Source organism: Hylaeus anthracinus, unplaced genomic scaffold, assembly GCF_026225885.1.
Source record: "Hylaeus anthracinus isolate JK02 unplaced genomic scaffold, UHH_iyHylAnth1.0_haploid 2, whole genome shotgun sequence".
Taxonomy (NCBI): Eukaryota; Metazoa; Arthropoda; class Insecta; order Hymenoptera; family Colletidae; genus Hylaeus; species Hylaeus anthracinus.
The window spans coordinates 3871514-3899286 of record NW_026534838.1 but is presented as its reverse complement, the minus strand read 5'-3'; the positions used below and the strand labels follow the sequence as shown (position 1 = coordinate 3899286).

At 31.1% G+C, this 27773-nt stretch overlaps 10 protein-coding genes across 21 annotated transcripts in view; 4 read left to right on the top strand and 6 right to left on the bottom strand.

Moving 5' to 3' along the window:
* Positions 1–1474: 1474 nt before the first annotated feature.
* Positions 1475–3332, bottom strand: LOC128892897 (uncharacterized). The gene is made up of 3 exons (XM_054153537.1): positions 3177–3332; positions 2801–2926; positions 1475–1993 (listed from the first exon to the last, which is right to left on the bottom strand). The coding sequence occupies exons 1-3, from the start codon at positions 3186–3188 to the stop codon at positions 1811–1813; spliced, it is 321 nt and encodes a 106-aa protein (XP_054009512.1). The 5' UTR covers positions 3189–3332; the 3' UTR covers positions 1475–1810.
* LOC128892883 (heparin sulfate O-sulfotransferase) lies at positions 3203–6363 on the top strand. Of its 3 annotated transcripts, none has more exons than XM_054153515.1 (7): positions 3203–3340; positions 5085–5314; positions 5386–5471; positions 5543–5681; positions 5747–5844; positions 5916–6073; positions 6135–6363. In XM_054153515.1, the coding sequence occupies exons 1-7, from the start codon at positions 3262–3264 to the stop codon at positions 6344–6346; spliced, it is 1002 nt and encodes a 333-aa protein (XP_054009490.1). In that variant the 5' UTR covers positions 3203–3261; the 3' UTR covers positions 6347–6363. The 3 variants fall into 3 exon arrangements, with proteins under 3 accessions (XP_054009490.1, XP_054009491.1, XP_054009489.1); XM_054153516.1 differs by lacking the exon at positions 3203–3340 and adding an exon at positions 4138–4930; XM_054153514.1 differs by lacking the exon at positions 3203–3340 and adding an exon at positions 4141–4985.
* A 214-nt stretch (positions 6364–6577) lies between these two features.
* Positions 6578–8875, bottom strand: LOC128892892 (N-terminal Xaa-Pro-Lys N-methyltransferase 1). 2 transcript variants are annotated; one of them, XM_054153530.1, is made up of 5 exons: positions 8624–8875; positions 7427–7599; positions 7169–7352; positions 6928–7036; positions 6578–6861 (listed from the first exon to the last, which is right to left on the bottom strand). In XM_054153530.1, the coding sequence occupies exons 2-5, from the start codon at positions 7589–7591 to the stop codon at positions 6633–6635; spliced, it is 687 nt and encodes a 228-aa protein (XP_054009505.1). In that variant the 5' UTR covers positions 7592–7599; positions 8624–8875; the 3' UTR covers positions 6578–6632. The 2 variants fall into 2 exon arrangements, with proteins under 2 accessions (XP_054009505.1, XP_054009504.1); XM_054153529.1 differs by having other exon boundaries at positions 8628–8870.
* On the top strand, positions 8685–13516 carry LOC128892875 (zinc finger protein 479-like). Of its 4 annotated transcripts, XM_054153493.1 has the most exons (15): positions 8894–8995; positions 9120–9149; positions 9303–9573; positions 9647–9768; positions 9827–9945; positions 10015–10157; positions 10222–10390; positions 10462–10891; positions 10966–11303; positions 11380–11726; positions 11839–11912; positions 12108–12336; positions 12435–12607; positions 12677–12949; positions 13095–13516. In XM_054153493.1, the coding sequence occupies exons 3-15, from the start codon at positions 9417–9419 to the stop codon at positions 13278–13280; spliced, it is 2760 nt and encodes a 919-aa protein (XP_054009468.1). In that variant the 5' UTR covers positions 8894–8995; positions 9120–9149; positions 9303–9416; the 3' UTR covers positions 13281–13516. The 4 variants fall into 4 exon arrangements, with proteins under 4 accessions (XP_054009466.1, XP_054009469.1, XP_054009468.1 ...); XM_054153491.1 differs by lacking the exons at positions 8894–8995; positions 9120–9149 and adding an exon at positions 8685–8822; XM_054153492.1 differs by having other exon boundaries at positions 8899–9149.
* LOC128892876 (putative ATP-dependent RNA helicase TDRD12) lies at positions 13513–18109 on the bottom strand. The gene is made up of 18 exons (XM_054153495.1): positions 17922–18109; positions 17630–17811; positions 17249–17523; positions 16967–17166; positions 16742–16877; positions 16535–16658; positions 16310–16474; positions 16066–16218; positions 15848–16000; positions 15527–15764; positions 15301–15444; positions 15046–15227; positions 14853–14978; positions 14602–14750; positions 14372–14542; positions 14123–14291; positions 13866–14045; positions 13513–13797 (listed from the first exon to the last, which is right to left on the bottom strand). Exons 1-18 carry the CDS (start codon positions 17947–17949, stop codon positions 13567–13569), a joined length of 3006 nt encoding a protein of 1001 aa, XP_054009470.1. The 5' UTR covers positions 17950–18109; the 3' UTR covers positions 13513–13566.
* A 477-nt stretch (positions 18110–18586) lies between these two features.
* Positions 18587–18943, top strand: LOC128892994 (39S ribosomal protein L42, mitochondrial). The gene has a single exon (XM_054153693.1). The coding sequence runs from the start codon at positions 18587–18589 to the stop codon at positions 18941–18943; it is 357 nt and encodes a 118-aa protein (XP_054009668.1).
* A 67-nt stretch (positions 18944–19010) lies between these two features.
* Positions 19011–23138, bottom strand: LOC128892878 (uncharacterized). 4 transcript variants are annotated; one of them, XM_054153501.1, is made up of 8 exons: positions 23007–23138; positions 22539–22680; positions 22087–22248; positions 21770–21999; positions 20564–21704; positions 20356–20460; positions 20233–20270; positions 19011–20167 (listed from the first exon to the last, which is right to left on the bottom strand). In XM_054153501.1, the coding sequence occupies exons 2-8, from the start codon at positions 22613–22615 to the stop codon at positions 19335–19337; spliced, it is 2586 nt and encodes an 861-aa protein (XP_054009476.1). In that variant the 5' UTR covers positions 22616–22680; positions 23007–23138; the 3' UTR covers positions 19011–19334. The 4 variants fall into 4 exon arrangements, with proteins under 4 accessions (XP_054009476.1, XP_054009474.1, XP_054009473.1 ...); XM_054153499.1 differs by lacking the exon at positions 23007–23138 and adding an exon at positions 22856–22961; XM_054153498.1 differs by lacking the exon at positions 23007–23138 and adding an exon at positions 22837–22945.
* Positions 23139–23182: 44 nt separating this feature from the next.
* On the top strand, positions 23183–24307 carry LOC128892893 (thymidylate kinase). Its single transcript, XM_054153531.1, has 3 exons — positions 23183–23453; positions 23556–23715; positions 23785–24307. Exons 1-3 carry the CDS (start codon positions 23324–23326, stop codon positions 24149–24151), a joined length of 657 nt encoding a protein of 218 aa, XP_054009506.1. The 5' UTR covers positions 23183–23323; the 3' UTR covers positions 24152–24307.
* Positions 24291–25960, bottom strand: LOC128892891 (ubiquinol-cytochrome-c reductase complex assembly factor 1). Of its 2 annotated transcripts, none has more exons than XM_054153527.1 (6): positions 25784–25960; positions 25261–25467; positions 25046–25118; positions 24770–24936; positions 24510–24704; positions 24291–24430 (listed from the first exon to the last, which is right to left on the bottom strand). In XM_054153527.1, exons 1-6 carry the CDS (start codon positions 25817–25819, stop codon positions 24347–24349), a joined length of 762 nt encoding a protein of 253 aa, XP_054009502.1. In that variant the 5' UTR covers positions 25820–25960; the 3' UTR covers positions 24291–24346. The 2 variants fall into 2 exon arrangements, with proteins under 2 accessions (XP_054009502.1, XP_054009503.1); XM_054153528.1 differs by lacking the exon at positions 25784–25960 and adding an exon at positions 25615–25756.
* A 980-nt stretch (positions 25961–26940) lies between these two features.
* Positions 26941–27773, bottom strand: part of LOC128893030 (NADH dehydrogenase [ubiquinone] 1 alpha subcomplex subunit 10, mitochondrial) — a 47277-nt gene continuing 46444 nt past the window's right edge. For both annotated transcript variants that reach the window (XM_054153754.1, XM_054153753.1), the window contains exons 4-5: positions 27356–27748; positions 26941–27184 (exon numbers count right to left, since the gene is read on the bottom strand). In XM_054153754.1, the coding sequence (XP_054009729.1) occupies positions 27047–27184; positions 27356–27748 (531 nt within the window). In that variant the 3' untranslated portion in view covers positions 26941–27046. The remainder of the gene's footprint in view (positions 27185–27355; positions 27749–27773) is intronic.

Here is a 27773-nt window from a genome sequence, read left to right as displayed (position 1 = left end):
TCCAGTGATAGGACGTGATTAGCCCTTTACTTTTTATCACATATTGATATTAACTGTAATTTATCTATTCATAAATTTGTATTTATTCTATTGACTACTTTGATGGTATCGCCAAATTAAATTTTATCATCTAAAGGTATTTTAAATATTAATATATCATTTCAGCTATTTATTTATTTCTTCTGTTACAGTAGTGCAATAATTTTACAAGAAAAGTTACATTTTCGGAACCGTAGCGAATATTAAATGTATATCAGATAATAGAAGAAATATTTTTGTATTTATGAATTTAAATATGTATAAACGAACACATCAAAGTATTCAATAATCATTATTTTGAAGTTTCGTTTATCTCAAATGTGTATATAACAAGATCTTTATTTAAATTGTTAATATTTAAAATCATTTTTTCTTTTTAATTTTCATATATTAGCATTTAAGAAATACGAATATGTTGAAGTATCAAATATATTTTCAATCAAAATATAAAAGTATGAAATAGAGGGAGAATAAGGTCTAATAATTTATGGTATATCTTAAAAGTAAAAATATTTTCAATTAAAAACGGAATTGATTGCAATAAATGAAACTAGTTTTAGATATTTATAGTTATATCTAAAATAATTTAAAAACCGCTGATAATTTTATTACGCCCACAGTGCATATACTATAAATATATTGTATATGTAATTTTTCATAAGTAATTATAATTATGGAGATAGTACAAATTATATAGCACAGAATAATTACTATCAATCTAGTTGGTTTTAACGTAAAAAAAATAATTATTTATTTATATATTTGTACAATGTAAAAAATTTCTAAAAATATATAACAATCTAGATCGAGGTTGTACCTAAAGTTCGCAATGGAAAAATTGTCTCTATCTCGGTGATTATGATATTTACGAGATTTCATTGTCAGAATTCATTCGCCATGATTGCACGACTTTTATTAACAGATATGCTCTAAGATGTTTATATGTACAAGTACTTTAACTACTAATATAGTTTATATTTCATGCTCATAAAAAAAGAATTTTGCTTAACGTGTATAGATCATTGATTTAAAATCTACCTCTCGTCTTATTAATTTCAATGTCGCAATATATTTTAAGTACTCTCGTTTTAATACCCTGGTGGTAAACATAAGTTTGTAACAGTTTCTAACGTACTTAATAAAAAACTTTAATTAATATTTTCAGTGATCTGCATATAAAAAGCGAACTAGAATTCCTGCGTTTCGTACATTTTTAATTTAAAAAAATTAAAAGATCACATAATTTATAGTTATAATGTATAAGAGAGGAATTATATTCACTTATAATTTACGAGATATACAGTACATATATTTAAATATGCACTATATATACATCGATATATTTTAAATAAAAACACAAGATATAACTTTATTCTTTTTTTCTTGGCGTGTAAGAAGAAACAAAAAAAAATACATTTAGGTGCAATTGAGAGAATTTTTGTTTAGATATTATAATTGTATGTATATATTTAACTTTGATTAAAATTTGCATTTTTACATTTCTGTTTGATAAGTGGAAAGTGAAAGCGGTAGAGAAAGAAAAAGTTCGAAATAAAATAAGAAGCGAGTAACGATTCGTGCGCGTTAAATTTCGTTCCGCAAAATGAACTTGCTAATATATAAGAACATTTCAAATGAAAATCGAAACGATATCAACATTAGACAGAAACAATTTCTATGAAGATCGACTACTCGGAAACGCGAATTCGATATACCCTGAATCGTTTATTTCGGAAGAGAATAGCTAATGAAAAGATTCGTATAAGGCGAATCATTTATTGACTTCGAGCGCCAACGAAGTCTCCGGTTGAGTCCATATGTAACCGGTACGCGTCATGCTGCAATGCGCGTCATAGTATCTGCCAGGGGCACGGCAATAAGACCACCGCGGACAACGACATCGAAATTTACTGTGAAATTCCTCCTTGCAGACTTCGTTCCACCAACAAGTCCGCTGCAAACAAAACAAATCTCCCATTTAATCGACGATTCTGCAAATACTCGGACAAAGGGCCTAGCCGATTAAGATAGCCAAAACTGCCCTTAGAGCTTTTTCAATAGCTCTTGAAACATTCGAAAGCTGACCAAGAAAAATAGATTTTGCTCTTTCCGGCGCATTTTCTGGTCTCAAATACGTTCTAAAATTCTGAAAAAAATCTGACACATGCCGGATCCTAAGGCGCAATTTTGAGAATTTTTTCAGATTTTTTTGTTGCAAACTGTGGTCGTAAGAAATTAAAAACAATAAAAGCTGAATTTTTTCGACGTTTTTGCTGCGAGTTTTTATTGTTTTCGACAATGAAGCAGCCGAACGAAAAATTTTAAGAAAATTGACGACACTATCTGTTATAGTACTTTATCAGGGAACCAAACAGTAGAATAGCATGTCTTCGTATTTTTGAGAAAAAAATGTTTTTCCGATTTTATTGAGGTTTTTAATTTTTTACGACCACAGTTTACAACAAAAAAATCTGAGAAAATTCTCAAAAATGCGCCTTAGGATCCGGAATGTGTCAGATTTTTTTCAGAATTTTAGAACGCATTCGAGGCCGGAAAATGCGCCGGAAAACGTAAAATCTATTTTACCCTGTAACTACCCTAAACAATTTTTTAATTTTTTAATTTTTAAATTTTACTCATTACTCATTTACTCAGAAGGGTTTTTCTTGGTCAGCTTTCGAATGATTCAAGAGCTATTGAAAAATCTCTAAGGACAATTTCGACCATCTTAATCGGCTAGGCCCTTTACACGTTTGTTTACCTCCGCCAAATAACCTCTCACGCTTTGATCGCTGTAATTTCTTTTCTTGATCAGATGTCTCGTACCCGTTGTGTGTACCTCTGCACATAGAACTAACGCCAGCAATAGATATAACGTCAATCCTTCCTGCAAAATAAACAGTTCATTTTCGATAGATTGCATCGCATTCGATTCTTGTTTCGCGTCGCAGCCAGTTTGTCGTACGTTTCGAAATGTTAACAAAGATGGTAAGAAAAGTAGCGAAAGATATCGGGAGAAAAGGGTGGGGGGAATATTGGAAGGAACATAGGGTGCAATAGATCGATTGTTAGTGCAACGGTGTGGTAAGTGGTAGCTGTCTCCTCGCGAGCAACTCCATTGTTCGTGAAAAACTTACGTTGTCGCGCATCTTCAATTGTTTTCTCTGTTTACGCGAACGTTTGATCGTCCCGGGCACTTCGTAATGATCGCGTGCAAAAAAAATGAAATGCTACAGAACCAGCTACATACTTCGTTTCCGCTGCTGTACGCTTCGTATGAATACTTGGAATAAAAGATTATGTACGTACATGTGTACAGAACGTGGCGCAGGCGTATGCTCGGTCTTCCTTTATCGTCTTTGCGAATCGATCGTTAGCAAAATATTAACTTTTATACAAATAAAACGTGCGTAAGTCGCAGCTACGTTTAGAACAGATTCCTCTCGCGTTATTGCGGGAATATTTAATTCGATTAATGATCATTTTAATCGTTCATTATGGATTACAGAGGGGTGCATGTGACGCAGAGGTTACTACGATATATAACATTTTATTAAAAATTTGTCAGATGATGGATATAGTTTTCGAGTTTCAGAAAGGACTTTTTTATTCATATTAGTTCAGAGCTTATGGAGAAATACTGTCAAAAGTCGCGCCTCAAAGTTATAATATTCGAAAAAAGCTGAGCGCGCAGTTCTGTAGCTATAGGAAACAATGTATGGCGCCAAAACAAGGAAAACCATTTCTTTCTTTTTTTTATAATTTATCCACACAATTAATATTATTGCACCCTAAGAAGTACTTCTAATTTTCATTTATAATTCTATTTTTCTTTGGAGCGACTAAGAGCGCCAGTTTTATGACACAAACTCATATATTTATATCTATTACCAAGATGGTAAACTCGATTACCGTCTACTATAACTAGCCACCTGTTTTACCGACTTTAGTGAAAGATGGTAACCATGGTAACTATTTCCGTGGGGAAATATTATTGAACTCAATTTTTTTTTATTTCTTACCACGGTGTCATATAATAAAAACCATTCAATTTTGTATTTAAAATTTGTTTAATATCTCTTACGGTTTCAGAGAAATTAACAATTCAAATTCAAAGAGATTAACAAAAAATCTTGACCAATCAGAGAGCGCGTATACCGTTGGAGCGGCCGCGGTAGCGTATGAGCACGGCCGCCTATCGCGTAGCCTACGCTCAACCGGCATACTCGCGCTCTGATTGGTCAGTGTTTTCTGTTAATATCTCCTTAACGAAGCCTCAGACAACATTTTCGCTAAGGAAAAAGTTGTTTCAAATCACCTCCCGAACCATCCCTTTCAAGGTGTTACAACATTTTTGGGACACCCTGTATATCATTTAATACAATTATTTCGTAGGGGTATTTCCGCCCTTCAAATCGTTTTTGGGTCAAAATGGAAAAGGACACCCATATTTTATGTTGATACTACAGGAAACCCTGACTAATTTCATTTCAAACTCTGTAAACATAAACACGCAATACTTGTTTACATGTAAGAGTCCTTACACCATCGACCTTACCAAGTAAATTCAGAAACCGTGTAAACGTATTCATACGCGCGCAAGCTCTTGAACCGGTCTCATTGCGTCAGAGCTTGGCCCCCCTGACTCAAATCAGACCAAACCTTTTTTCTATAATTTATCAGTGCATTAGCAATTTTCGAGTAGTATGGAGTCGGTATTAACCTAGACTAACGGTAGCATTAATCATAAAAATTGTTGGTGTATTTTTCTGATTTGCCTAAAGAAAAATAAATGAACGGCGTCTAAAAGAAAATGATACATAGGAGTTATCTATTACAATGGATTTTGGTAGTGATATTCACAATAACGATCATCTATCTGAAAGTGAAAGTAAATTTTCTGGAGGATCACTACAAACTATTGCGTACACGTTATTATAGAGGATGTAATTTTATTAATTTGTGGCATTAAAACCATCATCCTTTTAATATTTCATTCTGTTGAAGGTGATGGTATAACATAGGTTATCCTATCGTACTTCCAGACAATGCCGTCACACATGAACAGAACAATGTTCAAACTGGGCTTGGAGTTAGCGAACAATCTTACAAATTGTCAGCTCTCGATGATCTCGTCATTATCTACAATAGGGTACCAAAAACAGCATCCACCAGTTTCGTAGGTTTAGTCTACGATTTGTGTAAACAAAATAAATATCATGTTTTACATATCAATGTCACCAATAACATGCACACTCTTACGCTTCCGAATCAGGTAATATTAAAATTTTCTTATTCATTCTACTTTATTACAAAATCTCCTGATTGTACATTTAAAAATTGCAGATTCAATTTGCGAATAATATAACTGAATGGAGCACAAAGAAACCAGCCTTCTATCATGGTCACGTTGCATTTTTAAATTTCGAAAAGTGAGTAAACAAAGGTATTTATTATAGAAAATGTGTTTTTTTATTACCTTAAATTAAGTGTATATTTCAAGGTTTGGAATAAGACAGATGCCTTTGTACATAAATCTCTTGCGAAAACCTTTGGATAGGTTTGTCTCTTATTATTATTTTTTGAGATATGGGGATAATTTCAGGCCACATTTAATTAGAAAAAAGCATGGTGACACAAAGGTTAGTAGCTACTAGTTCAAACTCTCATTTGACATGCAAATAATTTTATTTTTAATTATATTCAGACTTTTGATGAGTGTATCGATGCTGGGCAACCAGATTGTGATCCTGATAATATGTGGTTACAAATTCCTTTCTTATGTGGTCACGATCCTGCATGTTGGTAAGATTGAATAATGAAAGGCATAATTATTCTAACAGACTGTTAGTATTTAAGTAAATATTATTTAACAGGGAAATTGGAAATAGTTGGGCATTAGAAGAAGCTAAAAGAAATTTACAGAATCATTACCTTTTAGTAGGAGTGACGGAGGAGTTAACAGAATTTGTAGAAATTTTACAAATTGTACTTCCACGATTTTTTAAAGGAGCTTACAATTCTTTTTTATACAGTAAGAAGGAAACAATGTAGATATTAATTTCTTGAAATGTTAGTAATTTGTGACGTTTCAGATAATAAATCGCACTTACGCCAAACTACACAAAAAGTCAACCCACGACCTGAAACTGTAGTCAAAATTCAAAAATCCGTCGTTTGGAAAATGGAGAACGAACTGTATAATTTTGCTTTAACACATTTTCATGCAGTGAAGAAACGTCTCATAAATGCCTCCCCTCAAGATACGAATCAACGGTTTGTGTACGAAAAAATACGTCCAAAATAAACTCACTTTTTAAAATATTTTTATATTTAATTGTAACAGTTCTTAAATTTACAATGCTATAATTAATATATTCAATTCCTCGAACTTCGTATAAACAAAACCACGTGACTCTAAGAGTCTTACTATATGTAAATAGTTGATTAAATAATTTCTATAATATCTGTTCAGTTGTCGGTACACATGATTTTGTTTACATGATATCTTGTGCGTTGAATGAAGTACAGCGATAAATGTAAAAATAATGAAATAATTTATTTCTTAATTTATTGTCATTTCTAAATCAAATTTAAAGATTATCAACAGATTTTAGAGCAAACATATAAACTGGATACAATCCACGTGGGAATTTATGTTGTTGTTCTTCCTTGATGCAAATTAAATTAGATTTTTGAAATATATGATAGAATTCAGATAGAGGTCTTGTCACAGAAGAATCCTTAGTATCAACTTCCAAATTTTTAGAACTTGTCACATTCTCCTTAATTATTATCAAACCGTTAGGCCTCAAACCTGACCTACAAAAATCTTGTTCATTAATCAGCCAGAATAATCAATATAACAATTAAGGAACAAGTACTTACAAACATTTTTTGAGAAATTCTATCAAATCATCTTCTTTTAAGTGACCCAAAACCCATTGACACCAAATGACATCATACTTCTTGGTAGTAAAATGAAAATTTTGGAGTCCTTAAAATGTGACTCTATTACTATATGTAAATGTTCTTCAATCCATTCGGAATGGGCATGATACATTTATACTAAGTATCATGTATAATGCCTATCCTGAATGGGTTAACTAATTAATAATTTAAATATTACCAATGGGATAGTAGTCAACTCTTGAAGAATAATTTTTTAAATTTGTTTTAGCAGCTTCTAGAAATTTTGAATTTTGTTCCACTAAATCGACATGTTTAAAATAATTTAACAACAGGTTCTTAGTTATTCTTCCTATGCCAGAACCACAGTCTAACGCAGAGGTTTTTGATGGAGGATTTTTTGACTGAAATTAGCCAAATCATTGTTGATGAAATATTTGAAAATTAGCTATTAAATGGCATATAAATTATCAGACACCTCGAATAGAGCCTTCAAAAATACTGTGGATCCCTTTATATCAGTTTGAGAAATAAATCCAAAACCACCAAGCATTCCATCCACTGTCGGTGGGATGTCATCCCAATAATTGGCAGCCGCAGTATAAAATTCATTTTGCTCTTGTATATTTTCTTCTTGTTCCATTTTTAATGCTGATAAATAATACACTACTTAATCAAGAAACTAATGATTAGGAAATAAAGAGTACAATAAAAGTCAAGCCATGTGTCTTGCTACTTTGATAGACAATTTTATAAAAAATTATAAAGGGTCTTTTACAATTGTATATTTTATCAATTGTATGTAATACAATTCAAGGAAAAAATAATAAATATACGTTATCGATCTTTAGTAAAATGTCGATCTATCGATTATAAACTATCGATATACTAGTGAATATTTCATATAGTCGATAAACCAGAAAAAAATCGATTACATGTATGCACGTACAAATTGTATACAGGGTGTTCCAAAAATGTTGGAGGTCCTTGAAAGGGGTGGTTCGGGGGTGTGATTTGAAACACCCTGTATACAGGATGTCCCAAAAATGTTGTAACACATTGAAAGGGGTGGTTCGGGAGGTGATTTAAAACAACTTTTTCCTTAGCGAAAATGTTGTCCGAAGCTTCGTTAAGAAGATGTTAACAGAAAACCTCGACCAATCAGAGCGCGCGTATACGTTGGAGCGCCCGCGCTAGCTTATGAGCGCTGATTGGTCAGTGTTTTTTGTTAATATCTCCTTAACGAAGCCTCGGGCAACATTTTCGCTAAGGAAAAAATTGTTTCAAATCACTTCCCGAACTACCTCTTTCAAAGACCTTCAACGTTTTTGGAACACCCTGTATGTATACATGTACGTGACTCTAGCCATAAAAAAGACTTGTCCATAGCGCCCAAATGCGTCGCCATGTTTTATCCTCTGATTGGTAGAATGCCGTGGATGCGCAAGCTGATTGGCTCAGCGCAGCGTGCTTGTGTGGTAACACCAGGTGACACAAGTTCTTTTTATGGCGAGAGTACAAGCTCTGTACAAGCTCTGTACAATGAAAGAATATTACAGATGAGAAAGCTAGAATTCATTCATTATCCGAGAATTTATGTATAAAATCCCGAAGTAAGGTTACATGGCGCACAGCAAAAACACACAACACGAAGGAACTCGTAGAATGTACATACTCACTCGTCACTTTGGTTAAGATATCGATGTTAGTCGTTAGTGAACAGTTCCCTTAGAGTCATGGCAGAAGTACGGCTTTATGATTCAACGATTTGTAGATTATGTGCGGAGGATAATGGAAATGGTGAATTGCTCTACACGGGAGATAACGACGATCCGGATTTGAGTTCCATGGTCAATCGGTACTTGCCGCTCAAGGTACGAGCCTTCGAAACATCAGACTGCAACTTGACTTCCTGCTTTCTATATAAATACTACACGAATCAAATGTTCGATATTTCCTATTAATACTTTTTAGACCTTGTTTGTTATTTACCTTGTTTATTATATCGTATTTTTGTCGTATTACCAAGGAATTTTCGCACGTTCTCGTAAGGAATCTGATTGTTAACGAGCTATTATTAAATTACAATGAATATTTTATTCGTATACACTTACGGTGTTATTCGTCAATTGTGATATATCTTTTGATAATATTTTATTTTCTCGCCTTAGTTTCTTATTTGAAACAATTGGTGTCCGAAGGTATGAAAAATTTCGGATTTTCAATTATTATCTTGGGTTATATAAAAATAGTAGAACACAGAAAATACAGAAATTATTCACTTTTCCCTTTCGAGGTTATGATACTGTTTAAAGATGTTTATTATTCATATTTAGAATTAAATTTAATTTCAGATTCAAGATGATGGTAAATTACCACGTACCATCTGCCCTGGTTGTAATATTCAACTGGAGGCAACAATTCAATTCTTTGAACTATTGGTGGACGGTCAGAGGAAAATTCGTGAAATGTGGAAGCATCAGTTAGAACAAAAACGTAAGGCTGAACGCGAGCGACTTCGTACTGGAAAAGAAGACACTGAAGCAGTAGCAGAAACTTCTGAGTTAGATAATATTTCACAGTATAATGAGGAAGATCAATTTGAACAACAAATTATCATAAAAAGTAGGGTTTTGTTATTAAAATCTTAATTGAATAAGTATAGACTGATTGTTAATTGTGTTATTTGTTTTTTTAGTAATGCCAGATGGTTCTATGTATGCTGCGGAACATGAAATGAGTCTTCAAATGGAAGGATTAAATAAACCGAAACGAAAGAGAGGACGACCACCAAAAACACATATAGAAAACATATCTACGGTTAGAAATCTTAATATATATTTATTTGACACGTATTATATTACATATTAAATTTTAGGAATTAGCAAAAGATGGAATAGAAGGAGGAAGTCAAGAGGAAGAAGATAAACAAGAAGAAGAAATAGATGAGATAGATGGAGATGGAAGACGCCGCAGGAAGCGTAAGGTTCCTAAAAGGTATTTTTTAAAAACAGAAAAGCTTATTGTAATTGCCATCATTTTATAATAGAGTATGGAATGACTTAGATACATGGAAGCAGTCCAAGGCAAGGAACTAGAAAGAATATATAAGGAAGAAGGAGTAATTGATGAAGAAGATGATGAACAGCCTGATAATGTTGAAGATTCTGAGGAACAATTAAATATGTCTGTTCCCGATAGTCAAGAAGGTGACAAGCAATTATCCTATTGCATTAACTTACAAATATTTATTTATTTATTTATCTATTTCAGAAATAATTGGTCACTTAGAATCTGAGGAAGGAAAAGACTTGGGAGAATTAGTGATAGTAAATCGAGGTAGAGGGCGAGGTCGGCCAAAGCTACGTCGTAGGAGAAATAAATTCACATGTCAATTATGTGGTCGAGGTTTCTTACAACGTAGCAGATACATTGTACACAAGTAAGCAAATGGTTTGCTTATGTATTTCAAATAACTACAATTGAAATAATTAAAATATTTCTGACAATTAGGAGTTTCCATAAGGGAATAAAATACGAATGTTTTGAATGTAAAAAATTATTTACGAGTAAAGATAATTTGGAATTACATCAAAAAGCAAGTCATCATACTGGAGATGATATCAATGAAAGTTTCGAAAGTGATATTCAAAATCCACGTTCAGAATCGAAGCAACCTTTATCCGAAGAGGATCATAATATTGTCGATGTTCTTGAACCTTCTTTATCAGAAAAACGACGTACGAATCAATTTTCAAATATTTCTGACAATTCCCAGAAATCTCTTTTATGCGAACAGTGCGACGAATTGTTTGAAACGAAACAAGCTCACGATTTACATGTAAAAATGGTTCACGAGTCCGAAAAATTATTTATTTGTACTATTTGCAATAAAAGTTTTACTCAACAAACAGCTTTAAAGGCTCATATGCCGATACACGATGTAAGTAGTACAATATTATTAAAACGCCTAGAATAAGAGACGCGATCAGCGAAACCTTTTTTACCGTTTTTTAGAGGAATAAATTGGAAAAGGAGTATCCCTGTGATATTTGTGGAAAAGTTCTGAATCATCCAAGTTCTGTAGTATATCACAAAGAGGCAGAACATAACGATGGTCGTCGATTTGTTTGCAACAAGTGCGGAAAAAGTTTCAAACACAAACAATTACTGCAACGCCATCAACTTGTACATTCGGACGACCGACCTTACATTTGTAAATCCTGCAATGCTAGTTTTAAAACAAAAGCAAATTTAATTAACCATCAGTCTACGCATACGGGCGAGAAAAAATATTTTTGTGAAATTTGCGGACAACAGTTCGCACACAAAACTAGTCTCACATTGCATTACAGGTTACTATAGGAACAGAAACAATTCAATTGGAAAAATTATATCGACAAATGAATAAACGACTAATTTTACATTTAGGTGGCACACGGGTCACAAGCCATATACATGCGAAGTATGTCATAAAAGTTTTTCACAAAATGGGAATCTGCAAGAGCATATGCGAATTCATACAGGAGAAAAACCTTATTGTTGCGATTACTGTGGAAGAAAGTTCACTACCTCCTCGCAATTTAAGCTTCACGTTAAACGTCACACTGGCGAGCGTCCTTGGAAATGTGAATTTTGTGCAAAATGCTTTTTACACAAGGACACTTGGAAATGCCATGTGCGCAGACATAAAGGAGAGCGTCCTTTTCAGTGCGCCCATTGCAATCGCGGTTTTACGGAGCAGTGGGCTTTGAAAAAACATCTTCGTCTCCACACTGGTATTTTCATATTCAATTATATTTTGCTTTCATCGATAGTAAAATTGTGATATAATTATTTATTTAAGTTTTAGTATACACTTCAAACATAATCTATGCTTTTTTCTACTAGGGGAGAAACCTTACTCTTGTGAGATTTGTGGAAAAGCGTTCGCAGATTGTTCGAATTTAACAAAGCATAAAAAAGTAAGATGATTAAATTTATTCATACGATACTCCATAATAAATTTAAAAGAATACATTGAATTCCATAAAAGCGAATTTTAATGGTCTATGACTTTGGGTAAAGCAGTCATACGATTTAAACCATTCTTTTAACTTTTTTGTGGGCTATATTCTCCTAATTTTTATGACATGGAATTATTACCGAGTTGCTTCAAGGTACACAGAGAAACCAAAGTTTCTGCAATGGATGAGGTAGAAGGATCTCCGATTGGAGAAGTTTGGCAAATTTTACCAAGTTCCCAGGGATCCGACGAGCATTTGTTGACTGACCAAATGGCTCAAGTTATTACGACAGATGAAACATCCGGAGATGGTATTCAACAAATTATATACGTTTCTTATCAAGATCCAGATGATCCTAATCAGTCTCGGACTTTGCATTTCGGTAAAAATGGAGAATTTTACTATGTCACTATTACAACTATTAATATGAAATTGTACATAGTTTCTATGTTAGTATTATTTGTTTTATTTTCATTTCAGTCGATGCCGGAATGATGAGGAAAAAGGATGAAAAATCGAATGCGAACCAGTCATTGCCGCATTTAAATATCGAGAGTGATGGAATACTTACCAATACGACTCACAACAATGGAAACAATAATTCAAACGAACGAATAAATGTCGAACTTTCTGAATCCGATCTTCAGCTACAGGTAAAGATGAATTAAATATTAAACGTTTTAAAGAGGGAGAACAGAAAAAATTAGTCTTCATATTTGTAGATAACAGATGAAGAAGGTAATCCAATTCCTCTTTCGATTCAAGATGCTCGACAGCTTTTATCTCAGACTCAATTTGTAAATCAACTGAATGATGGTCAAGAAATTAGAGTTCATCCTGGAGTGATTACAGATGAACTAGCAGCACCATTAAGTGTACATATTAACCATGACTCCGATATGAAAAGTGTTGATATTAGTAATACAGAAGAAGGAAAGTTGAGAAATATATCAAATGTTGAAACAGATGCAGAAGCAATCGTAAAAGCGTTAGAGGTAATACTTTTGAGTAAATCTATTTTAATATATAACATTTTAATACTTATTTGTCTCGTTATTTTTGCATAGTACAGCAACCTGTTAAAATGATATTATGTTTATTTTACTAAAAATATCACGTGTAATTATATGTACATAATAGGATGAAAATACGGACGCAAATGCAGTTGCAACGATCAATCAAATGGAAGAATCAGAGCAACCAGGAATCACCGAAAACGAACAAGCAATTGAATTTACAACACAGGACGGTCAAAAAGTTCGTTTAGTTACCTCTTATCATGTTGACCCAATGCAACTTGCCTCCGAGTACCTGACTATTGTATAGAATTGGAAAAATCTTACATCTACATGAATCATATATTTGGCATTGTATATTAGTTATTTTAAATGTTGTTCTTTGTATTAAATTAAGTTCCTTTTTACATTGTTTTCAAGTGATAAATGAATTGTAAAGAAAAATGTTTTGATTTAAGAAATTATAAAAACAAATAGCATTAATAAATGAATTAAATCATTTGAAAATATTGTAAAGTTTTAAGAATAATAAGCCTTTGAAACGGTTTTTATCGCTTTTAATCTTTATTATGTTGTGAATGTATAAAATTCGCTCTTTACATGTTTTTATTTACTAGCAGATTTAAATTGCAGCCATTAATTTCTTTGCAACCAGCTTCTTTACAGAGTTGATACATCTGACTTAAATGTTTAACGTTTTCAATAGCATGATCCTGTTTCAGCAACTCTGTCTTTAGGGAGGAACCGATGATATCTTTATATCCAATCAATTTTGTTCCAACTTCCAATGTGTTCACCCATATTGTGTTTTTCAGATGTAGATTAACCTATGTATTTAATCTTGTATTATATTCATTTTGCATAACTTATAAAACACATAAAGAGAATAACTTACCGTTCCAATTACATAAGACCTTTCATCGACATTGTTTTGGAACCACTCATACACAGCGTCAAATGCACAACGATTCCAATTATACTCGTCATCATGAGGAACTATGCCAACTACAAATACTTCCATTATTTGTGTTGGATATTTTACAAATTCTTCTGGCAAGTGTAATAATCTATATGCCTAAAATGGAAACGTATTAAATACATATACAGTATTTCTTTTAACTATATTTCTACATATTATACTTGATGACGAACATTCAATCTTGTCAAAATTACTCCATTATCCATGCACCTCACATCTACAAACTTTGGCTTATCTGTGTCGTTTTCTCTCTGAATATTCACAACTTGTACTCTCTTGAAACTATCTATTGGTTCTTCTAAACCACATATACACCCTACATCTATTACTTCGCATTTTCTCCTAGATATGGAATAAGCAACAAATATAAATGAAAGAACATAGGAAACATTGACATTTTTATTTTAAATATCTATGTATACCTGTTCTCTACATGCGAATAAATCTCTTGAATTTTTATAGCAATTTGCATATATTCTACATTAGAGATTTCTATTTCTTCCAATGTATCAGATTTAATGTACGATATAATTCTTGCAGAGAAGTGTGTAACATCGTGTATATTCAGTACTCTAAATTTCACTTTGTCATTTCTAAAATAAAAAGAATGGTCTGAATTAAAATTTTCTACTGAACTTACAAAACAACTTACATTCCAATATCGATAATTGGTGCGTCATTTTTTAAAATGATTGTATGTCTCAATCCACAAGAATGCTTCTCATGACAGAAACCACGCGACTTTATATTAGTACAAATAGGATAATTTTCTTTCCTTTTGTCCAAAGTTGCTGTTATATGCTAAAAAATATTAAAATGTGATATCAAATTAATTCAATATTTTTTACATTATATTCGCAGATGTATGAGTAAGGTAATTCTGATATTATTTTTCATAAATACCTCAATATTTGTTAACATATTTGGTGGTATTAAAACATTCATTCTTTGCATTAACTTTATTATACTTAAAAATTGTTTGTCACTGTTTTCATCTGCCATAACAGTTACTTCGCAGTTAGGTTTTTCCTGAAAATATTTATGTTAGTGATTTATCATTAAATTTTGCACGTCTTGTTATTACAAAGCAGTATACCAATTTTAAACTTTCGTAGAGCGTCGAATGCCGAAAATTGAATTGAGTCTTAAAGCGCAGAAAGACCGAATAATGTATTAACCACATTACATTTGTAATATTCATGTCTGCTAATACTTCGTCTGTGCATATTAAAGTTGAATAGGAACCAGTTACACAAGCATCCCAACATTGTTTGATACCTACAGTGGGAAGAAGAATTTCAAATATAATTTAATAATAATGATAATATTATACAAATTTATATTTTCGTACCTTGTATGTGCAACATATTCATGTCTTCATGAGCTAAAAGAGTGTCTTTATATTGTCTTAAAAATTTGTGCAATTCTTTAGCCTCGTTGCTATTTACACAAACTATTATAGTTCTTACTTTCGTACACTTATCGCCTAATAAGTCTGTAGTAAAAAGATTTTTTCTTTATCACTATAATTCGATAGAAATACAATTATTTAAATGTTTTAATTAAATGAGTTTTACCTAAAATCTTTTTATTTTTAATTTTCGAATTCATTACGTACATCTTTGGAAGTATAGATTTATAAATAGCAGCTTCTATAAAAGATGCTATACATATGAATGGATTGTCCATTAAAATACGAGCAATTTGTTTTAGGCGTGGCGTCCAATTCTTAGCAGTTACTATAATTTGTAATATATTCTTACTTTTTAATTCTCTATTACAAATAACTTTATGTTTCTTAAACAATTTAATTATCTAAAAAATCACATTTTTATTTTAAAAGCGAAGATTATACTTTTATCGGGAGAAACAAATGATTGAAAAACATGAAAATTTACGGAGTCAAAGTATTTGTCCAAAATAGTGTCACCATCATCCAAAATTAAGTATTGAAGATTTTCAAAATTCAATAACTTTTTGTTTTCATCCATGAAACGTGATAAAAATCTTGGCGTAGATATTAAAATCTGGCATCCATTATACATTTCAACCTGAATTCATCGCTTAAATGTACTTTTGTTTACATTGAAAAATGTTATTTAGAAAATTTACCTACCACTAATGTAGTTCTTGATTTACCATTAATTGCCGCAACACATCTTATATTTCTATAGCTTTCTAAAAATGTTGTACACATTTCATAAACTTCTAATACTGCAGCAGAGGAAGCACACAATATCAATGCAGATGGACTCACTCCTTTAGAAAGCTATTTGAAAGTATGAATTATTTAATAAATAAAAATCAGTGTAATTTTTAATATTAATGTAAAGCTATTATTGCAAATATAATATTATTACGTTTGAATTTTTAGCCAGGAGACCACAGATAGTAAATCCATAGCCAAACGTTTTACCAGATTTTTCTGTTCCAATTGCTATTACATCTAAACCTTTTTTTATAGCAGGACAAATATATGATTGAATTCTTGTTAGTCCAGACGATTGTACCATTGAATTCCAAGCCTTGAAAATATGATGTATATTGATTACTCTAAAACTAACAGTATTATTACTTATTTGTACCTTGTGTATTTCAGATGGAAATCTTAGATCTGAAATAACGTTCAAACATTCATATTTAACTTGTCCATAGATTAATACTTTTTCCATCTCTCTTTCTTTTACTCCAAGTCTCTTGTTTACAAATCTGTTTCAAAATAAGATATAGTAAGCAACACTCAAAAATAGAATGTTAATTGAATAAGTTACTGCTTCTATATTTGAACAAACCTTTTTTTCTGTTTATGAGATTCACCATTACTTTTACAATTATTTGGAACATTCGCATAAAATATAGTTTCACCATTAATCACTTGTTTATGTGATTCTTCACAGTTTTTAGAATTTTTTATGAATGTCAGCAATTCTGTATAGATATCAAACATTATACATTGTGAAGACAAAGCATAAATATAGTAAAGGAACAAAGTAATGGAGAAAAACTTATTACTTCACCTTTTTGTAAATAAATGGCATAATTATTGACAACTAAAGCCTCGCTTAAACTTATTATGGTGTCCTCTATATTCAGATAAAATTCACCATATTGTTTGCCATGTTGATCAGATGCTACATGATCAAAATAAATTGTGGTAGATGCAGCTATTAATTCTTTTGCAAACTGAACTGCTTTTGTACTCCATTCGTCTAAAACTCTTTGGATATGTACAAAATTAACAGAATTGGTTCAATAAATGAACAAAATAATGTTAATTAATAATGCAAAGTTAATCATACAGAACTGAAGTTTCTTCTTCTATTATTGAATCATTGTTTATAGCAGTAGGTAAAACATTGTATAAACCCACTGTATAACTTAAATATCCTTCCAAACTTAAATCAGTTGAACATAAGACAAAATCTTCTCTGTGTAATTCTACAGAAGTGCCATAATCGGGTAGGAAAATATTATATTTATCCCCCAAATTATGTATGGTATTAGAAATAATCCCTCTACAAAACCAGGAAGGCAGATTAATATCTTTTTCTAAATTGTCATATGCTACAATTGCCTACAAAAAGAAAGTTTCATAATAAACATAAATATATCCACAACATTAAGAAATTTATAAGATCTTTAACATTTAAGTTTATATGGCTCTTTAGCATTTTCCTTACATCTCCTATTTTTGGTTCTATATGCTTATCCACATTAAACATTTTTCTTTTTGCTAATAATAATTTATTATTAATAAAATTTAATTTCTTTCCACGGTCTTTAATCTCACATATTCTTACAATATATGGTGTTAGAATATTTGTTACTGTAATTGCTACTGCTGTGATAGGTAAGATATTATCTGTAAGCAATAAAATGCCATGAAATTCTATGTAAACAAATAAATTTACCATACAATTTGTATACAATACACAGCTAAACATAGAATAAGGTTTAAGACAATAAGTTAACCTTCATAATCAAAATCTGCATTCTTCATTTTGCCGGCTTAATTATAATCTTACTGCTGTTAAAAAAAAGTATGTTTTCTTATTCTTTTTATCTCATTTCGATTTATTAAAAACGTTTAATAACATCCTTCACTCCAGTGCTACTTCTGATAGTCAATATTTGTTTTCAAACCTAATCCAGACCTAAGCAATCACGATTGATCAGAACAGAAAGAAACACCAAACAACTTGAGATTTGTTGAGCTTAACCAGACATTTTGTAACGATTTAAGTGTGCACTTATATAATTTACAGTGTTTATTACTACCATTCTGTTGTTAAACAATTCAAAGCAATCAAAAACATATTCGAAGTATAAATACATCAACTTTTAACAAATAATTGTATACAATTTTAAGGTTATATTTTCTTTATACCTATCACAGTGGCTTTTGTTTTTATTCTTAATGGAATATTTGTTGACAATTATTACATTCTTTAAGTATTCAAACTTGTTATTGTAAAAATATGCTGGGACATATATGTCTCGCTTGTAAGAAATCGTAAAACATGTATGTGTCCCAGTAGCTGTGAAAGGGTTAAGTGATTTAATCTTTTAATTGTATTTTTACTTGTAAATATCTGTAATATAAAACTAAATTAATCGATTGTCTAATTCTTGAATAGATGAATACTATGTTGCGAGTTGCACGTATTCTGAATATATCCAACAAACGTTGTTTAAGTACCAATAAATTGCCTCCTGAAATTGTTGTGCCAATAAATAAAGAGATGATTGTCTGTTGGCATCCGCAACAAGATTTTCCTTATGAATATTCATTACCATTACCAGAAAAACAACAAATGTCAAACTCTGTTTTATGTATTGGTGAAAAAGAAATTGCAGAAGTTTTTATCCATAAGAAGAAGGATGAGATCATTGAACAACTCGCAAAAATGACATATACTACAAAACATAGATGGTATCCTAGATGCAGAGACAAGAGAAGAAGACATACAGATGCAGAAAGACCATATCTGTAAACATGATGTGTATACCTAAATAACGTAGTTTAATAAAATAATTTTCAAATTAAAAACACATTGAATAGTTTTTGAACAAATTGTTGCTCTGTCATTTATTTATGTATTTTTATATTGCACTTATTTATTGGTCAATTATTAATATATTCGTTGTTCACCGATTTACATGTGGAGATTACAATAGTATTGATTAATCTAAAAGCTATCCTAAAACTATTAAGTATAACTACATCACAAAGATAAAAATAGAACAATTATTGCTGTAATACAAATATGAAGAGATCATAGTCATTTTATATATACAAATAGTACTTATGCTTATATGCACGAGCAATAAACATATTAATGCATATAATAAGTTCTGGTCACTGACTACAATATAGTTTAAATTTTACATATTATCAGGAAATATTTGTCTCTCTCCTTCATGTAGATAAATGTGCATTGCTCGATATAACAAGTATCTCCCAAAATTACATTTTTCTATTATGTTCCATGTTGCTGCTATTCCATAATAATCACCATGTTTGCAATTAGTTAATTTGTTTACTCCAAGAGCATCAATCATCGCAGCTTCGCGTGTATAAGCTTCTACTGGAATGGTATTTTGATAAATATGCAAGCAAATTACTCCATATCCTGCATTCCAAATGTTCAAAATACTTTGAATTTTTGTATTTTCAGACCTTCGATTTGAAACCCATGCATCGAATGCATCTTTAAGGTGAAAATATGGTCTATTCCGTGTACCCTTACCCACATAAAAAATAGAAGACAGGAATGTAGACCAGACTGCGGAATTTGTCATACTTTTTGCACGCGAGGGTAAATCTTTAGTTATACGTGGATCTAAGAGTAGATAATTAAAACAAGTCTTACTAATTCCTTCTCTCCATTTTCTAGAAGGATTTACTACAAAAAATTCTTTAAAAACGTTCTTTTCAGTAATTCTGTATTTTTCTAAGTAATTCACCCAGTCTCCATATATGAGAAAAGGATTCAAATCACATTTACTGTAACTCACTTTCGAAGGAGACCTAGAATGAATAGGTTTAGATGATAATTGATTACACGTCCTGCTTTTTAAATATGTAAGTCGCTTTAAATATAACTGCTTCGTTGTGTTGGTTATTGGTCCAGGATTATCACCTAGATCAATTAATTGTTTTCGTATTACTTCGTTTTCTATGGATACATCCGTAGTTACATTTAGCGATTGTGGCCCTGAGAAAATTGGTAAAATGTCATTTTGAAATCTACATATTACAATTAAATATCTTTTGTCTTACACAGTTTGTCGGCTGTATCGCAATCGTCTACAGGTTTGCTGCAAATAAATCAAAATAATAATACTTATCACTAATTACAATCAACATTAAAATGAAATTACGTAATTGGCCTGAATCTTTTACCAGCGTGGTAGTGTATAAATTCTACGTTCCAGGAAATTTATACCATCGTCCGGATACTCGTGTTTATACTCTTCTTGCACACTAGTGTATGACTGTGATTTGAAACTATCGAAGAAATAAAAAAATACAGTATAGTGTAGCCTACACTAAAACCCTAGGGTTCTGCGAGTACTCAATTTATTCGAGGAAACATATGAAATACAATTACCTTGAATAGCATGTACTAAAATATTCTTTACAACTATGTAGGCTATTATTGCTTTTTAATTCTTCCATAATTTCTTTTTGCAAAATATCATCTTCCTTTGAATCTTCCTTATTTTTTTCTATACAGTCTACATTCTCTAATTTTATATTTTCCAAATTGTTATTACATAAATTCGTTAAGTTTTCTTTTACCTCATATTTTTCAATGCCATTCTTATTTTCAATCAAATGTGAATTTGTTGGCGCATCGTCATCATATTTATTTTCGTGTAATTTTATTGCCACATGATTATTAAATTTATAATTCAATTTATATGGACGATTTTGATCTGGTGATAAGGAATTAGAAGAGTCAGGACTTGTGTTTTCTGATGACGCAAGTTCGTCATTTCTTTTAAATTTTCTTAATGAAGAATATTGTCTGTAAAATCGTTTTTTCCTTCTTGGAGTAGATCTTGCCATTTCTTTTCCGTAATTAAATTCTGATTGAAACGATTTAGTTCTTGTCATACAAGGTGTAACAGCTCTAAATTTTGATTCCTTGTTTATTATGTTTGGAGATAAATATCTCCCTTCTCTTTCTGACGATTTTTCAATTAAACAATTTGGTGATTTGCTTATAATAGAATCATTTGGATCATATGCAGGTATTAATGGAATTCTAGCGTTGTTTTGTTCAAAAATTTTACGTTTATATCTCGGAGTAAGAGTCCGTTTTCTCATTCTAGTTTTTAACGAAAAATTATCCTTCATATCATGAATCGTACTATTATCCGCGTTTAATATAGACAAGGGACTTGTATCATTTTGTTTGTATTGTACATGTTCATTGCTAATCTCTTGATCTTTAGAGCTGGATTTCAAGGAACTTGAGAGTTGATTAATAATTTCATTAAGTAGGCACTTTTCTTTATCCATTTCTTCGCGAATTCGAAGCTCTGCTAGATTTGTGTTAGATTGCTTGCGACTATGTAAATCGTTGTCATCGTTATTAAAAGAATATTCGTATCTGTTATCAGGCAATCTCTCTTCTTCATTTTTCTTAAGTTCGTTTTCATTTAATGTATCTTCATTAGCCATATCAGAAGTATGTAGCAAAGCATATTCTGCTATAACATCTCCGTTGTTAATTAGAAGTTTATCTAAACCAAACAATTTAAATAAAATATTAAACATAAAATAGGTACATTCATTTGATAAAACTTACCAAATGTCACTTTCTGCTTAGTTGCTTTATCTTCATTTCTAATATTTTCACAATATTTGCCCAATACCACGATTGCTTTGTAATATTTTCCATCGAATGCATAATGAAATGGACTACGTCCTTCGTCATCTAAGCACAGGGGATCTCCACCATTTGCTAAAAGCAATTCTAATACTGTCACTCTGCCCCAGGCTGCTGCTACATGAACTGGAGTCAGCCCATCTACTGACCTATGAAATTAAGTGTTAAAATATTTGATAAATAGCTTACACTTGAAAATCTTAATCATTATCAACCATGTAAAGTTTCATTATTACCTGACATTTGGGTTTCCACCATGGCGCAAAAACAATTTAGTTACTTCCTCTGCGAAAGCTTCAGAATCGTTACCTATTACTAAGTGAAATGGAGTTACTCCATGTGTAGGAATCAATGTATTAGGATCGGCTTCTTTATTCAAAAGTAAAGTTGTTACTTGCCTATCATAAAACAAGTTATTTATGTTTAACAGATACCACATAAATTAAAAACTATAGGGCTGTCTGGAAAGTCCATGCTGATTTTTAGTAGACGATACAGGTCTGAATATATCGGAATGGCTGAAAACAAATAGAATGTGTACATTCCTTAAGAGGTGGAGAGGTTGTGGAACAAAATGGTACATATATAATTCAATAAATATACATCAAAATTCAAATATGCCTTTGAATTTTTCTTAAAGATAGGCATGAACTTTCCGTACAACCCAATATAATCCCAAATTTCTTACTTAATATTATTATCCTCTAAGCCATCGCAAAGGGAAGAAGCTAGAAACAGGCATCCTTTTGATTTTTGAGCTGACATTGTGCTTTATAATAAAAGTGCTTCAAAATGTATTATTACTTCCACAGGTACTTTGAAAAAAACTTCTGTGAAGTACAATAAAATAGTAACTCATCTGTGATCATTACATAAAATAATGGAGTGGATATGTTTTAAAAATAAAATAGGAAGAATACAAGTAGATATTTTATCAAAAATATATTCTCCCTTTGCAAAATTATAAAATTAAATATTTTCAGCACCTTATCCGTTGTTATTTACCATTGTTTATTATCACATGTAGGTACTTATTGTCAGTTGAACTTAAATATAGAACGCGTGTAAACAAACTACATGTGCACAGCAGAGCAGTATTGTTAAGGGGTTCCTGAAAAGATGTGATATAGGTAGAATAGGATTTGTAAAAACTTACTATTTATGTATATAAATAGCAGTGGTTCTTTTGTATGCTCTAATTTTTTTAATAATATTGTATAATGTTAGTTCAACCATTATTTTTTATACTTGTACACAAGTATACATATCAATGACGTACACGAATTTAGCATATTGAGACGTGAAAAGTGACGTGGTTTCGCCTCTATAATAATAATCTGTGGTTACACGTATTATTTGTTTACACCGGTAATCACCGGTAAATAATTCGTGAAGCATGATGACAGTTTCGTGACACCTTGTGATCGTTAGGTTTTAAACGTAAATATAGTTACTTGAACGTCTAATATTAAAATGTCGGCTGGACGCGGCGCTTTGATAGTTTTTGAAGGTTGCGACAGAGCAGGAAAGTCTACTCAGGTGAAACTGTTATTCGAGGCTTTGAATAAACGAAACATTCCTGTGGAAACACGTGCTTTCCCTGGTAAACACTTTATTCCTGATTTCTTTTTTGTGGTTACAAATGTTGATATTAATGAGTATCGATATTCTAGACATTTAATTTCCATACTGTATCCACTTGTAGATAGAAAAACTTCTATTGGAGCCATAATAGGCAAGTTTTTATCTAAAAAGCAAGATTTCTCCCCAGAGACAGTGCATTTATTATTCTCTGCGAATCGATGGGAATGCAAAGAAGAAATATTGAAAACTTTGCATAACGGTACTACACTTGTCATTGACAGGTAATCAAGATAGGTGCTTTGTTTTTTCAAACAAATAATTTGCCATTGTAATCATATATATTATCGTAGATATGCAAGTTCAGGTGCTGCTTACACAGCGGCTACAACTGGTAAAAGTTTAACCTGGTGCAAGGAACCTGATAAAGGATTACCTAGACCAGATATGGTTATTTTACTCAAAGTATCTCAAGAATCTCAGTGCATGCGTAGTAATTGGGGAGAGGAACGTTTTGAAAATATTAAAATTCAGCAATGCGTAGCTGAGAATTATGAGAAACTGAAAGACAAAACATGGTATACTATCGATGCGAATCAAGAAATCTCAACAATACATTCACAAATATTAAATAAAGTTTTAGATGTTATACAGGAAATTAAAGATCTGCCTGTAGGTGAATTATACAATTCTGATGCACTTGATAACTCCACACAATAAAAACTAATTGTAAAGAGTAACTCTATATTAATGTTAATAAGATTTAAAACTGTTGATCAGAGAAATATATATATACATAAAACAGAAAAGTGAGAGAAAATTACATCTAAAATTTCGTTTTATAAGCTTACTTTATTTGGTTCATGAATTTTATCTAATTAATATATACAGATCTGTTCATGGTAATACAAAACTTTATCTGATGTTTGATAAATCTACCCAATTTATTTTTGTACTTCTAAGGATTTCGTGTGCTGGAATCTTGTCCAATAAATAAGTCTAAAATTAAAAGGATACAATTACTATTAAGTTATTGTATAATAATTGACAAAAAGTGTAGGAAATTAAATTTATTTACCTGTTTCCTTACATATATTAAGAGCTTCTCAATATGTTCTGGATTGTTGCACTCTAAACAAAAGAACCTCCTCCAAAGTGCACCAGCTAATACTCTATCTTCTGACAAAATTCCTTCATCATAACCAATTACAGCAGCATTAAATTGAGCAGATAATGTAGACAATTGTTTCTTCTTTATTTTTGGATGTATTGTCTAATTACGAAAATTAATTAATTTCATTCAAGTATGAGGTAATAGGTAATTTATTTATCACTTACACCAAGCGCCTTGATTCTGTTATCAACATCTTTCCACAAAGCTTCAACCAGATAAATTCTGACAAGTTTACCGTCCTTTCCTTCAGCCATATAACGTACTAGTAACATCCATATGTGTAATTCTGTGACCAGAAACCAAGAGAAAAATGTGTCTGCCATATTAAAATCTAATAAATGAAACAAAACATTCAATTAAAAATATAAATTATAAACTTGATTAAATTAATCTATATTATGTCAACAAAATTTAAATAACAATTAATAATAACAACATACCGTTAAAAAATTTGGAGTATTGAAGTTCGTCAACTAAGTTTTCATAAATTAAATAGCCTACTGCCATTGATTGCTAAAATATAATTAAAAAAAAATACAATGAAAATTTGTTCTCATCTTATTAAATAAAAATATTATTAAAATATGTTAAAACATTAATTTCAGATATTATCTTTATACAATTCAAACCAATATTGGTACATAATTATACTTACATATTTTTCTTTATGTAAACCCACTTTAGATAGCAATCTGAAGAGTAGTCCATCTTGTCGTTGTACTTTAATTATACTTTCACTCAAAGCTTTTGAACGAGTGTCATCACAAAACTTATGAAATTGGGGTGTTATTGAAAAAGCAATGCCATTGGTAATAATACATTGACGTTCCATTATATACTTCATTGTTGAAGACAACAATGTCTTTTATAGTCAATAATATCATGTATATCATCCATCATAAAGAAAAACAAATGCGATTAGTTACATATTATCATAATAACTTAAGTAAAGTTATAAGAATTATTACTTTCTTTGAAATATTACAAAGGTATAATATAGATGAATTACCCTCATAATTAAATTGTATAAAATTATATAATAAAATAATTAGTCTTGTTACTACATTCGTAAATTCCAAGTTAATAAGTACATAATAATATAATATATAAAACAGACATGTGTGATTGTGTATGATGTAGGTTATATCAAAGCATTTTTATCATCGATAGAAACACACCTTTTTCAGAGTTAACATTCTTGTACAATGCATCATTTTGTTATATATTTTTTAGATTTTCTACTAGGAGCTTCAATTATCTGAATTTTTTGATCAAAAGAAAGAACATGTAATCTTCTTTTTACATTTGAAATATAGAGGTATTTCTTCTGCTAGTATTGACGCGCTAAAATTAAAAAGATTACAGTTACGTTGCTACTAAAACCTTTTTTGGTCGCTATACAAAACTAGAGTAACTTAAAATTATGAATTAATCCAAAACATATCAATTCTCCACAATAGAACACATTGAAAAGCCTCTAATATTCTTTGAATTTAGGATTTACTTCGATATATAAGAAAGGCAAGTAGAATTACATATTGCAAAGACAAATAACCTCTAGACAATCAGTAACATATTATAACAAAGGTGCAACAAATAATTGTTTAAAGCCTGTGATAGTATAAATTTTATTCTAAATAAAATATAAAAATATTTTTAGCAGAGTCCCATAAGGCCAGCCTTATGAGTTGTGGGAATTCAAACTTTTCTTCAAATATTTTTTTATTTCAAATGATTTTTACATCGTAACGAGTAGTTTTTATTTTATTTAAAGTATGGATATTATTTTCAGCATTATAATGCAATAATAAGGTACTGGTTTTAGTACTAGTGGCGCCATTGGTATTAAATAAAATATTCTTAACAATGAACAATCCAGTAAATTAATACATAAATTCATCATTTTATTTAAATTGGAGACTCATTTTATTTGAATTGGAGATTGGATTTAAATTGAAGACTTGAATAAAGGCGCGAATTGAACGATCATCCGTGTGAACCAATCAGAGGATAGGTAGGCTCAGCCAATTAGAGTCGGCTGTGGTACAGCCAATATGGCGTCGTACAGACCTGTCAAAAGTGTGTACGTCGAATACACACATCTTTATGTACTCGTATCGTTTAAACTATTACTTTCCTATACTTTTAACTTGCATTTTCGGATTGTCCAGGTCAGAAACTACAAAATTTGATAAGCTTTAACCAAAACGAAAGAGGGCCCTGAGACAAAGTTTAACCTGGTTTAACCCTGAAGGTTAGAATGGTAGTACAGTGTTCGAAAAATTCGATTTGGAGTAATAAATGATTAAAGGAGTATTAAGACGGAGAAACACACTTAAATTATATTAATTTATTGTATCATAATATTGTATACAACAATTGTTTCCATTTGTTACAAGAATGCTCTGTTCATTTTCTAGGTTTATTTTACGTAACAAACTTCACGACATATATTTTGCACGGTTTACAAAGTCGCGAGGTGTTCGACGATATGACGGGTACTCATACTTATCTGATTTCCAAAGAACTTTATCGCCCAGCTTTTCAATGAATCCCGGGAGGAATTTTTCAGATGTACTCTGTAAAATTCAGTACACATGAATGACATTCAATTCTTTGTACTACAATTGTTTCCTTCATTTATTCTTGCCAACTCTGATTTAATTTTTCTGATTTCTTTGACTTATCTTATGTATAAGGAAATTACCCAGTTAAATGCTTAAAGAATGGTTAAAAAATGGACTACTTACATTCTCAAGCGCTTCATCCATTGCTATCACTTCTTCAGGTGTCCAAATCAGCTCACTGGGAAAATCAGGTTCATTAAATTGAACCATATCTCGAAATATAGTATATCTATCCTGACCATACTGATATCTCAGTTTGATAATTTCATCCGGCTCGTTGAATACCCAATCTGACATTTTATTTTGTTCGTAATTAGCAAGATCTAACTCCTCGATATCTTCGACCACAGACGTAAGATCACCCTCTTTGGACCAATCATAAATTAATAAATGAGAGTGATCTGCCATCTTCTTTAAATACTTTTCTTTGTATACATTCTCCAAATCTGTGAGATATTTTGTTGTTAAAACTTTTGAATTAACTTCGTAGGGAATACCTTTTTGCTTAATTTTTTCCTGTAACATAACAGTTTGAACCATC

Bases quoted from the DNA above. Each gene is read 5' to 3' on its own strand.
- LOC128892897 (XM_054153537.1), bottom strand. The intron at 1,994-2,800 runs GTAAACAAACGT...TTTTGTTTGCAG, and splicing joins TGAGAGGTTATTTGGCGGAG to CGGACTTGTTGGTGGAACGA.
- LOC128892883 (XM_054153514.1), top strand. From the start codon at position 4,853: ATGATACATAGGAGTTATCTATTACAATGGATTTTGGTAGTGATATTC. The intron at 4,986-5,084 runs GTAATTTTATTA...TCGTACTTCCAG, and splicing joins TACACGTTATTATAGAGGAT to ACAATGCCGTCACACATGAA. The intron at 5,845-5,915 runs GTAAGATTGAAT...ATTATTTAACAG, and splicing joins GGTCACGATCCTGCATGTTG to GGAAATTGGAAATAGTTGGG.
- LOC128892892 (XM_054153530.1), bottom strand. From the start codon at position 7,591: ATGGAACAAGAAGAAAATATACAAGAGCAAAATGAATTTTATACTGCG. The intron at 7,353-7,426 runs GTGTCTGATAAT...GGCTAATTTCAG, and splicing joins TTTTGAAGGCTCTATTCGAG to TCAAAAAATCCTCCATCAAA. The intron at 7,037-7,168 runs GTAATATTTAAA...TCACATTTTAAG, and splicing joins AGTTGACTACTATCCCATTG to GACTCCAAAATTTTCATTTT.
- LOC128892875 (XM_054153491.1), top strand. From the start codon at position 8,685: ATGGCAGAAGTACGGCTTTATGATTCAACGATTTGTAGATTATGTGCG. The intron at 9,574-9,646 runs GTAGGGTTTTGT...TTGTTTTTTTAG, and splicing joins ACAACAAATTATCATAAAAA to TAATGCCAGATGGTTCTATG. The intron at 10,391-10,461 runs GTAAGCAAATGG...TCTGACAATTAG, and splicing joins AGCAGATACATTGTACACAA to GAGTTTCCATAAGGGAATAA.
- LOC128892876 (XM_054153495.1), bottom strand. From the start codon at position 17,949: ATGAAGAATGCAGATTTTGATTATGAAG. The intron at 17,812-17,921 runs GTTAACTTATTG...TATTGCTTACAG, and splicing joins TGCAGATTTTGATTATGAAG to ATAATATCTTACCTATCACA. The intron at 15,765-15,847 runs GTAAATTTTCAT...GTGATTTTTTAG, and splicing joins TGGACAAATACTTTGACTCC to ATAATTAAATTGTTTAAGAA.
- LOC128892994 (XM_054153693.1), top strand. From the start codon at position 18,587: ATGAATACTATGTTGCGAGTTGCACGTATTCTGAATATATCCAACAAA.
- LOC128892878 (XM_054153497.1), bottom strand. From the start codon at position 22,709: ATGAGTTACTATTTTATTGTACTTCACAGAAGTTTTTTTCAAAGTACC. The intron at 22,249-22,538 runs GTAAGAAATTTG...GTTTTATGATAG, and splicing joins TTAGAGGATAATAATATTAA to GCAAGTAACAACTTTACTTT. The intron at 20,168-20,232 runs GTAAGACAAAAG...CAATTTTCTCAG, and splicing joins CGATACAGCCGACAAACTGT to GGCCACAATCGCTAAATGTA.
- LOC128892893 (XM_054153531.1), top strand. From the start codon at position 23,324: ATGTCGGCTGGACGCGGCGCTTTGATAGTTTTTGAAGGTTGCGACAGA. The intron at 23,454-23,555 runs GTAAACACTTTA...ATCCACTTGTAG, and splicing joins GGAAACACGTGCTTTCCCTG to ATAGAAAAACTTCTATTGGA. The intron at 23,716-23,784 runs GTAATCAAGATA...ATATTATCGTAG, and splicing joins ACTACACTTGTCATTGACAG to ATATGCAAGTTCAGGTGCTG.
- LOC128892891 (XM_054153527.1), bottom strand. From the start codon at position 25,819: ATGATGCATTGTACAAGAATGTTAACTCTGAAAAAG. The intron at 24,937-25,045 runs GTATGTTGTTAT...TTCATTTATTAG, and splicing joins ATACTCCAAATTTTTTAACG to ATTTTAATATGGCAGACACA. The intron at 24,431-24,509 runs GTAAATAAATTT...TTTTAATTTTAG, and splicing joins TAATATATGTAAGGAAACAG to ACTTATTTATTGGACAAGAT.